Genomic DNA, 11,373 nt, shown 5'->3' on the forward strand with positions numbered 1-11,373 from the left:
TTTTGGGTTTGAGGCGTTCACACTTTAAAAGTAATCCTGCTGCTCCAGATGTAGACGGCTATTAACGCTGAGCACAAAGACCCGTCGTAGTGTGACAGCTTGTAGAATCGATGATTCAGAGACGTCTGGGCTCGTGGAAGGCTCATTTGAGATTCATAAGATTTGTTGCTTCCAGCTGTTGTGAGTCAGTAAAATATAATCGTAGCTCAGTAAATGTCGCTGCAGCAGCTTCAGAAGATGTCTCGATTAGTCAAGGAATAGAAAAAATAATCCTTCAATTCCTCCGACCGCTCCGCTCCGGTGAATCCGTTACGTGTAGTCGCTCCTCGTGGAGATTCCCTCCTCGCTGTCTCTTATTGCTGAACAATCCTTTGGCTTTCCGCTTCACATAAAACAGCAGAACGTTTATCCTACACATGCATCTGGAATGCATCATCCATCGAGAGGCTCAGTTTTATAAATCAATGTATGGGAAAGTAAAAAGAAATGCTCCTGTTGTTGTGTGTGGAGGCGTGACGCAGCTACACACGTCTGAATGGAAGAGGATTATGTGTTCTGTATTAAATCAACAAGCTGTGATTGAGAAGAGAGAGAAAAAAGTCAATTTAATTACTTTCTCTCCTCGCAGAGCTTTGTTTTTGCAGACGCAGCGTTTAAGTGAAGGCGCTTGATTGATCACTTATATTAAAGGACGTAGAATAGAAACGGTGTGTGGGATTAAAATGACTGATGAGTGTTTTAGTGACTTTTCTGCTCTCCGGAGAGTAAAACATTCTGCGTCTGTGTCGTTGATTTGTAGGTCGTTTAAGGTCGTTTATCAAAGCAAAATATAAATATCCCAACAACAGGGGGGCTGAATGTGGAGAAATCCCGCGGTTACATCCGTCTGCTCGTGTTCTGACAGCAGAAACCCGTTTCAGTCACTGAGGAGGTTTAAGGCGTTCTGCTGTCAGCGGCGTCTCCACGGAGACCATGACAGGAAGCTCAGTGGAACCGCTGGAAGAGCAGCGAGGAGGCTCAGTGTCGACTTTACCCTCATGTCTCTCTCTCTCTCCCCCTCTGTCTCTCTCCCTCAATCTCTCCCTCTCTCCCTCTACTTCTCTCTATCTCCCTCAATCTCTCTCCATCTCCTCCTTCTCTCTATCTCTCTCTCTCTCGCTCTCTCTATCTCTCTCTCCCTCCCTCTCTCTCTCTCTGTCTCTCTCTCTCTCTTTCTCTCTCTCCTGCAGAATGTAAAGTTTGGAGAAATCCGCTGAATTTATTTCGTGGAGCTGAATATAATCGGTGAGTAATGGCGTTGATGTTACACCTGCACCTAAAACCCGTCTGCAGCTCCGTCTGTCTCCCTCTCTCTCTCTCTCTCTCTCTCTCTCTCTCTCTCTCTCTCTCTCTCTCTCTCTCTCTCTCTCTCTCTCTCTCTCTCTCTCTCTCTCTCTCACCTCTCTCTCTCTCTCTCTCTCCACGGTTCACTCTCCTGCCTCCTCATTGGTTCTCCCCGTCTGTCTTCTCCTTCTCTGTGATCTGCTCGTCACTTTCTCCTCAGTTACACCGCATTTACTCTCTTCACACCATCCCGTCTTTTTGTTTTTAAACTTGCCATATTCACATGGTTTCATATTAGGGGTGAATCTTTGGCTTCACTTCAATTCGATTAACGATACAGTAGTTGGCGATTCGATTCGAATCAATTCTGTAAACCACGATTTGATTCAGTAACTTGTAACCAAAATTCTATATCCATGAAATAAACATGCAATAATGTGAGTGAGACGATCTGTATTCTTCTGAAAGGTGAAAATTAATAATAATACATTTAATTCATGGTGTGCCTTTCGGAGGACACCTTACCTGTACACTTAAAATAATAAAAACAGACCAGATTAAGTCATTCTATTACTGCAGTACTGGAGGCATCACAGGCATCTCTTAAGAAATGTTAAAATGTGATTTTTTTTCTATTTCATCCAACTCCCACACCAGTTATTATATGCTGGGGGTTGCTTTTAGTTCTTCATCTCTTCTTCCTCTCTCAGATTTCTTTTTGGATTTGTTCTCATCCATTCCCTTGTTCTGTCTCCTGTTCCACCTCCTCCACGTTCCCCGTCCTCGTGTTGTAATTATCCCCCCCCCCCCCATCACTTATGTGACTCTGTGCTCCCCTGCAGATATACGTGGGTGACGGGTCGAGAGCCGCTGACGTATTACGACATGAACCTGTCGGCTCAAGACCACCAGACCTTCTTCACCTGCGACTCGGACCACCTCCGGCCCGCCGACGCCAGTGAGCGAACCGCGAGCATCAAACGTTACGCGCCGACTAATCTTGAATACGTTTTCTCATAGACGTGTGTTTGTGTTGCAGTCATGCAGAAGGCGTGGAGGGAGAGGAACCCGCAGGCTCGAATCTCTGCAGCACACGAAGCTCTGGAGCTGGAAGAGTGAGTTCTCCTCTCCATCCTCTTTAGGGATGTTTTTGGGCTCATTTTTAAATCACTTGAACATCAATAAATCCATATATCACTTTACTAGCAGTGAAGCAACTTGTTCACTGGAGCGCCGACTGTATTAATAATTATGCAGTTAATAATTAATGCAGGTCATGTTTCGGTCATGAAGCTGCCGCCAACAAACTGGTGTCCCACTGGTCCACGTCTGGTTCCAGTGACCCTCAGCTCTGATGTTGAAACGGCATCTTAACTTCCTTTTTATAAGGCTTTGATTGTGACCTCAATCAATCAAAGCAATGAAATCAATTAGTGATGTTGTCGCCTCAGATTCAACAAGAAAAACAACATGATAGCAAAAAATCTGCAAATTGATGTTCGACATCGTTTGGATAGACTTCAGTGTTATAAATTGCACGATGGGAGGTTTTTGTTGGCAGGAGGAACGATCATCCCAGATCTGCCCTCCGTGTACCTGCATCATTCATCAGGGACTTGTTGTCATGGCGGCACGGGTTTATTTTAGGAAGTCTGAAGGATGTGTGCGACTACGAAGGTCGTGCACACATCCTTCAGACTTCTTCTGTCTGTCGGACGCAAACAGAACCAGATCCCCCAGACCCCATGAGGACAGTCTGGGATCTCCTGGTTAACAGCTTGTGGTCCTCTCCTCCCGTAGTTGTGCGACGGCGTACATCTTGCTGGCGGAGGAAGAAGCTACAACCATCATGGAGGCGGAGCGTTTATTTAAACAGGCGCTGAAAGCCGGCGAGGGCTGCTATCGACGCAGCCAGCAGCTCCAGCATCACGGCTCACAGTACGAAGCCCAGCACAGTGAGTTTATACCAGCGCTTTCATGGTACAACCCAGACGAGTGTGTCTGTGTTACATGGTGTGTTTGTGTGTGTGCGTGTGTCTGTGTGTGTGTTACATAGTGTGTTTGTGTGCCTCCTGCAGGAAGAGACACCAACGTGTTGGTTTACATAAAAAGAAGACTGGCGATGTGTTCAAGGAAGCTCGGACGAACACGAGAAGCTGTTAAAATGATGAGGGATGTGAGTACACACATGCAGACACACACACACACACACATACACACATGCACACACACACACATGCAGACACACACACACACACACACACACATACACACATGCAGACACACGCACACACACACACACACATACACACATGCAGACACACACACATACACACATGCAGACACACACACACACACACACATACACACATGCAGACACACACACACACACACACACACACACACATACACACATGCACACATGCAGACACACACACACACACACACACATACACACATGCAGACACACACACACACACATATACACACACACACACATGCAGACACACACACACACACACACACATACACACATGCAGACACACACACACACACATATACACACACACACACACATATACACACACACACACACATGCAGACACACGCACATGCAGACACACGCACACACACATACACACACATACACACACACACACACACACACACACACACATACACACATGCAGACACACACACACACACATATACACACACACACACACATATACACACACACACACACATGCAGACACACGCACATGCAGACACACGCACACACACATACACACACATACACACACATACACACACACACACACACACACACACACACACACACACCACACACATACACACTCATGTACAACACATCCCTTCTGTATAATTGATGAGCCAAAGTGTGCTGACTGTGCATGTGTCGCCCCCTGTCTGGTATTACATGTAACAACAGTTGTGTGTTTTCCAGTTAATGAAGGAGTTCCCTCTCCTCAGTATGTTCAACATCCACGAGAACCTGCTGGAGTCGCTACTAGAGCTCCAGAACTACGCCGACGTCCAGGCCGTTCTGGCCAAGTACGACGGTGAGGGATCCGACTCGTTACCACCACGTAGAAATAACCCTAAATACGTACAAATACCTTACTGTACTTGAGGGTTCCCACGGGTCGGGGAATGTCGAGGATATCGAAACGGAATTTTAAAAGGCTTTTCCAGATGGGGACATTTTTTTGTATTATTAGTGGGATTTTGTCTTTGAGGATGCATTTGTAATCCATCAGCTGTTCCAGGATCTTTTATCCGTCCACCTGAGTGTTTCTTATCTCAGCTTCAGTGTCGTCATCATGGTTACGTCACGTAACCATTGGATACGTGAAAATATAACACTTTAGCCCAAAGCTATGAAACCTCCTCCCTGTAATTCCAAACGTTTTCTGTGTTGACTAACGCCCCCCCCCCCCCCTTTGTGTCTCCTCCACAGATATTAGTTTACCCAAATCTGCAACAATATGCTACACAGCTGCCTTGCTCAAAGCCAGGGCGGTGTCCGACAAGTGAGTATCGCCTTCCATCGTCTCCAGGGTGCTCATGGGGGGTTTAAGAGGCTTAAAAGAAGAGTCATTATATTTATGACTATAAAACAAATCGGCACAAACCATAGAAATGGGCTTTTAAAAAAACAAAACATGTATACATTTATGTGTTATTATATTTGCTGCTTATTGCTTCTTTTTTCCCCTCTTATTACGTTAATTTTAGTGACAACATAGAGAAGCGTATTAATTCACTTGAGAGAAAAACATCTGCTTTTTTCTGGATTAACAAGATAGTGGTGGGACTTAACCAAGTTAGTGGAAGGATCCGTTTTCTTTTTTAAATAAAGGAGAAATAAAGCGTTAATAAAAACAAGGAGAGGATCTAATTGGATTTTATTCTCAATAATACGTCATCATAAAACGTGGAACCTATGTCTCGACAAACTCCTAAAAACAGCATCTGTTTTACTACATGACATTATCTGCCAAACAAAACCGGATCACACGGAACGAAGGGGGCATATTTGCATCCTGACGTGGTCTAACGAGACCTTCTGTTGGGTTTTCAAGGGACATTCAGATTAACGGAGCAGAATTTGTGATTGCAATACGTTTAGCTGCTTAACACTCGATGAATTTTCTCCTGCTCCGGCCCTCACATGTTTGTTTCATAAACGTGAACTCAGAACTCTCCGTTTCTCATTTGTTTAGTTGTTTTGATAAATGAGATTTATGAGCAGCGAGTGGATTCCAACGTCTTTATTTGGCTCCGCGGCAGTTTTCAAAATCACTGACAGGCGTGTGTGCGTGTGTGTGTGTGTGTGCGTGTGTGTGTGTGTGTGTGTGTGCAGATTCTCTCCAGAAGCAGCATCCAGACGAGGGCTGAGCACAGCAGAGATGAATGCAGTAGAAGCCATCCACAGAGCGGTGGAGTTCAACCCCCACGTCCCCAAAGTGAGTCTTGGATAAACACGCACATACACACCTGTTGAGGTCACATGGTCACCAGGGGCCAGTTGTTCAAAGGTAATCTGATCGGATTTTGGTTATCGGATTGGATCAAATCTGGAAAATCCGAGTTTGGAAATGGATCAAACCTTCAGTTTGTGTTGTTCAAAACTTCAGTAGGATTGGATAACTTTGATCCAAAAAAACAGGATTACCCTGATCCCAACAAGGGGTAGGGTTTCAAGGTGGATTGCAGGAAGAAAATGTAGTAAAACTTTAAAATTGGTCAAATACTACATTTGTATCATTTAGTGTATATACTTTTATTTATATTTTGCACTTGACCTGTTTAACCGCTACAGTGATAAAGTAGACATAGGCAACCAATTAAGCCTTTCAGTAGTAAAGTAAAAATAAAAAGGATCTTGTTGTAGCATGTGTGAATGGCACTTACAATGACCAGGATAAATGCTTCCAACTAAAGGTAGTGAAAATGCCCTTAAAACAGCCTAGGGCTCATAGGGTTAAAGTGACCCCATCTTCTACCTGTTCTTTACATAGCTGGTAATCCAGATTTGGTCATCCTGAAAACTGTGTATCTGGATCAGGGTGATCCAATCCAATGTTGCTTTGAAAAACCGTCTCAAAAGTAAGTTTTTTGAACAACTGGCCCGATGTGACACCTACCTGCCAGTGAAGATGTACGAACGTGAATTTTGAGTCAAAGTTTCTAGTTGGGTCAGACTTTTATTTTTACACGCTCCAGATAATCAATATATGTTGATAACGATTGTTTAGTTATGAACAAAGCAGGGCCGTACCAAAGCTTTGAATGGGGTTCCTGCGGGTCCTGGGAAACCTGGAAAACAGTTCCATTCACTAAAAACACCGTAAAATGTCCTGGAAAATTATCCCTGCATTCTCCTTTTTTCCTTTATCTGAGGATGAGCTTTTAATCTGAAAGGACAAATCACATTAACATTAACATGGTCACATGACTGGTTATGTTGTCAAACCCCCGGATCATGTGACAAGGGAGCACATGTATGCCAGATTGTTTAGCATGTTAGAGTGATGAAGTATGTAAGAGATGATTTAATCAGTTATAGGCATGTTATTGCTTAAAGAAAGAAATATATTTTGTTCATTGTTAAGAAATCGTATTATTCAGTATGCTTTGTGTTTATTGAGTTAAATGTGTTTATTATTTAAATATGGATTTTTGTGTATATTTTTTAAAATTATGACACAATATGAATATTATCAATGATTGTGGTGTATTTACTGACATAACCTTTTAGATTAGACTTTTAAGGATATGAAGCATTTTAAGAAATAATACGCAGAAATACATTTTTTATTCTATTGCAGAGTTCGTAGGTTCAATGTGGTCGGGGTATTAGCTACATTTAATTTTTGGTCTCCCCTCCTCCTCCTCCTCCTCCTCCTCCTCCTCCTCAGTATCTGCTGGAGATGAAGAGTCTGATTCTTCCTCCAGAACACATCCTGAAGAGAGGAGACAGCGAGGCCATCGCCTACGCCTTCTTTCACCTGCAGCACTGGAAACGGGTGGAGGGGGCGCTCAACCTGCTGCACTGCACCTGGGAGGGCAGTAAGTACACAAGTGCACAGCTACCGCACGCGCTCAGTTGGCCTCATGGGAATTCTCTCTCTTAACCATTCAGGAAGTAATGGTGTGTGTGCGGACGTGTGTTTGAACCCTGCAGCGTTCAGAATGATCCCGTATCCTCTGGAGAAGGGTCACCTGTTCTACCCGTACCCCATCTGTACAGAGACCGCCGACCGGGAGCTGCTACCCAGTAAGACACGCCCCGACACACACACACACACACATGCACACGTGTACACACACACACACACACACACACATGTACACACGTGTACACACACGTCCCGACACGCACACGCACACATGTACACACACACGCACTCTAAATGGTACTTAGTTACATTCCACCACAAGTCGGTGATATTAAATAAACACAGTTTGTAGAAGGTGGGTTTGTGATTATTTCTCCATGTCTATGAAGATGATGTGGTTTCATTTAGAATAATTATGATAATTCTAAAAAACAACTTGTTAAATCTGTCATTAGTAATTATAGTGATGAGACAAATTCCTAAACCAAGCGCTGAGCACAGCTTTAGTGTGTGTGTGTCTGTGAGTGTCTCTGAGTGTGTGTGTGTGTCTGTCTGTCTGCTCAGCAGCTCGTCTGTCTACACACACAAACCTTCACTTGATTAATTTGGCTTCCAGCCTGAGCAGCAACACTGCTGTGTGTGTGTGTGTGTGTGTGTGTGTGTGTGTGTGTGTGTGTGTGTGTGTGTGTGTGTGTGTGTGTGTGTGTGTGTGTGTGTGTGTGTGTGTGTGTGTGTGTGTGTGTGTGTGTGTGTGTGTGTGTGTGTGTGTGAGAGTGTGTGAGAGTGTGTGAGAGTGTGTGAGAGAGAGAGAGAGAGAGAGAGAGTGTGTGTGTGTGTGTGTGTGTGTGTGTGTGTGTGTGTGTGTGAGAGTGTGTGAGTGTGTGAGTGAAGCCCTGGCTGAGAGTAAGTCTCTGACTGTTATCTGCACCACCAGCAGCGTGGAGGACCCGGCCTTCTCGGAGTCCCCCAACCGGGGACTCTGTAGTTCTGCTGGGGGACTTCAGTGCTCACATGGCCAAAGAGAGGAGTTGAGACAACGAGTATTTAGGAAAGCAGACGTCCTTGTCTCAGAGTTATCGTTTTCTGTGTGGGTTGTACAGACGTGGGTGAAAGATGACAGATCATCTTCAACGATTCATACAAGCTACCACCACCACACACTGGTGTTTCCTCGCTTATAGCTCCTCCTCCTCCTCACTGCTCGAGATGCTGTTAGGGATTGGGATGTTCTTCATGTAAAGGGAAAGGCCCGTAGTTTCCTCCTGTGTGATGGCACTTTGAAGGGGTCAGAGGTCGGTCCACTTCAAGTTTAGGACGTTTTTGTGTGCAGAAAAGTACTTATTTTAGACATATGTGATGTAAATGTCTAAACTAACTTTGAGTTTGTGTGTGTGTGTGTGTGTGTGTGTGTCTGTCCGTCCATCCCACGCGGAAGCAGTGTTTCACGAGGTGTCGGTCTACCCGAAGAAGGAGCTGCCCTTCTTCATCCTCTTCACCGCCGGTCTCTGCTCCTTCACCGCCATGCTGGCTCTGCTCACACACCAGTTCCCCGAGCTCATGGGAGTGTTTGCTAAAGCTGTGAGTACACACACACACACACACACACACACACACACACACACACTCGTTCTCCCTTGTTTGGAAAGTTTTCAGCGAGGAGGAAACACATAACTCTGATGCTGCAGGAAAAAGAAATCACCCAGAGCTGAAACGGTTTTGTCTCCAGAGAAAGACTGAATGTTTCCGTTGACCTTTTGTCGTTCCTCGTGACCTCGTGGCTCCGGTTGGCGACCGGGCATCCTAAAAGCCCATAGCCTCATTTGCACAAGATGTGCTGGATGGAATAATAGAGCCGGTGACCCTCTGACCTTTCTCTGTGTGCCGCCCTCAGGTCAAAGTACCTGCTCACAGTGTCAGAATGCAAAACCATCACTTTGAATAAATTCACGTTCATGGTTGTTTGAGATGTTGATTAATTTGGTGTTAGTTGATTTAACGTCGGCTAGCTCGATGTGCTTGAGGTCGCTGAGTCGGATCGTGTAGTTAAACCTTAAACACGTGCGTTCAACAACACGAGCCCCCCCCCCCCCCCCCCCCCCGCAGCGCTGAGCTGCTCACCTGGAATGTAGGTGAGCTCATCTCTCCCCCCCGATGTGACACTATCAGCAGATACCATCTACAGAAGTAGCACACACACACACACACACACACACACACACACACACACACACACACACACACACACACACGGAGCGTTCGTCCTGTACCTTCCACTGCGGTGCAGCAGTCACTCATCATTCGTACAGTGATCTGAAACCAACATGCAAAGCAACTTTTCCATGTTTATTTCATTTATTTATTTCTGAATTAAATGAAGATACGATTCTCAGAGTGCTGCCTGGAAATAACTCTGCATCTTTGCACTTCCTGTTTGCTTCGGTCTCGAGCAGCGTATTGATTGTTGCTGTGATTCGATGACAGAATGCATCAACGTGATCCCTGCACGTCGTTTAAATTGATTTGGTTGGGACGCACCGCCACCAGAGTGGCGCTTCTCCCGGCTTCGTGAGTACAGGACGCCGCTCTCCCCCCGCTGCCCACGGCGTTCAAACATGCGTCTTTTTCTTTTCGTGTTCTTTGGAGCTGGAACAGAGATGTGTGATACGCGTCGTGTGAGGCGGACGCCGGCAGACCCATGCAGGTGGAGAGGAGGCTCCTCTGCCACGGTTTTTATCTGCCATCTGACAAAGTGGGAACCTCTATGACCTGCCGTTGCTCTGGTGGAGCCCTCATTACCCACAAACCCCCTCTTCTTCACTGGTTGTTGCCAAAACAGCGACCTGACGACGAGGCCAGCTGCTCCGTACTCGCTGATGGGAGAGAACGCAGGAAAACACTGATGTCCTCCGTGTTTATCACTGAAACCATCCGTGGATTTCATCAATTAGAGATCTGATGGACAATTAATCAACAATACAACAAAACAATCCTGACTCAAGGTCCACATACTGACTTTTTCCCAGTGCTTTCAACTCTTTATCCCACTGTCTTCATCGCTAAAGATGCGTGACGTTTTTCCGATTCGATTTTGGTGGTCAAAGGTCAAGGTCGCTGTGACCTCACAAAACAGCAAGACAATAAAAGCACACACAGAACACTGAATGCACGTTCATTCAATTATTCTTTAGGGTTTTTCATTTTGTTGATTTATTTACACATACTTAGATGTCCTTATTATTAGATTTGAATTCATAAATAAAGTGGTATGTGTGTTCTGAAATGTGTGAAGGGCATCTGAAGGTCACAGAGTTGACGTTGTTGTCGTCTCCCTGCAGTTCCTCAGCACGCTGTTCGCTCCGCTCAACTTCATCATGGAGAAGGTGGAGAGCATCCTGCCGTCCAGCCTCTGGCACCAGCTCACCCGCATCTGACCCCCGACCGACCGGACCGGACCCCAATCGGACCCAGGACCCCCCCAGGAGCAAAACCTCCATCGAGACAGAAACAGCTGGACTGAAACCCCAGAACGCTGCGTTGGACGGGACTGACGCACTTTTGTGCCAAGACGAGCGAGTTCAAACCAAACCGAGGGACGGCGAGGAAGAGGAGGCAGGGAAGAGGCGTGACACAAGGAGGCGAAACGGTGGAATCCAAAATTGGTTTTGACTTTATTTGATATGTTTGCTTTTTTTTTCTTTTTTCTTTTTGGGTTTTCAATCATTTAAAGCTGTTCTTTTGTTGTACAAAAAAAGAGGTGATCAGTTGCCATCATTAAAAAAGTGAAAAGACAAAAAAATACAATAAAGGACTTTTTGTGTATTGCTGCAAGCCGGCTTCTTCCCGCCATTTTGATTCCTGCTGTGTTTTAAACGGCTGTAACGCCGCAGGTTAACCGCCATGACGT

At 45.4% G+C, this 11,373-nt stretch overlaps 1 protein-coding gene across 2 annotated transcripts in view; it reads left to right on the forward strand.

The window, feature by feature from the left end:
* LOC311018052 (suppressor of tumorigenicity 7 protein homolog) overlaps positions 1-11,224 on the forward strand; it is a 35,073-nt gene extending 23,849 nt beyond the window's left edge. The window contains exons 4-15 of one of the 2 annotated variants that reach the window (XM_084016799.1): positions 1,230-1,284; positions 2,166-2,281; positions 2,363-2,438; positions 3,124-3,278; positions 3,402-3,499; positions 4,292-4,406; positions 4,805-4,877; positions 5,711-5,813; positions 7,269-7,419; positions 7,535-7,627; positions 8,908-9,047; positions 10,805-11,224. In XM_084016799.1, coding sequence (XP_083872925.1) covers positions 1,230-1,284; positions 2,166-2,281; positions 2,363-2,438; positions 3,124-3,278; positions 3,402-3,499; positions 4,292-4,406; positions 4,805-4,877; positions 5,711-5,813; positions 7,269-7,419; positions 7,535-7,627; positions 8,908-9,047; positions 10,805-10,900 — 1,271 coding nt within the window. In that variant the 3' untranslated portion in view covers positions 10,901-11,224. Of the gene's footprint in view, positions 1-1,229; positions 1,285-2,165; positions 2,282-2,362; positions 2,439-3,123; positions 3,279-3,401; positions 3,500-4,291; positions 4,407-4,804; positions 4,878-5,710; positions 5,814-7,268; positions 7,420-7,534; positions 7,628-8,904; positions 9,048-10,804 lie in introns of both variants that reach the window. The other variant, XM_084016798.1, reaches the window with a different exon arrangement.
* The last annotated feature ends 149 nt before the right edge of the window (positions 11,225-11,373 follow it).

The sequence above is a fragment of the Eutrigla gurnardus genome (assembly GCF_963514095.1).
Source record: "Eutrigla gurnardus genome assembly, chromosome: 9".
NCBI classification, from domain to species: domain Eukaryota; kingdom Metazoa; phylum Chordata; class Actinopteri; order Perciformes; family Triglidae; genus Eutrigla; species Eutrigla gurnardus.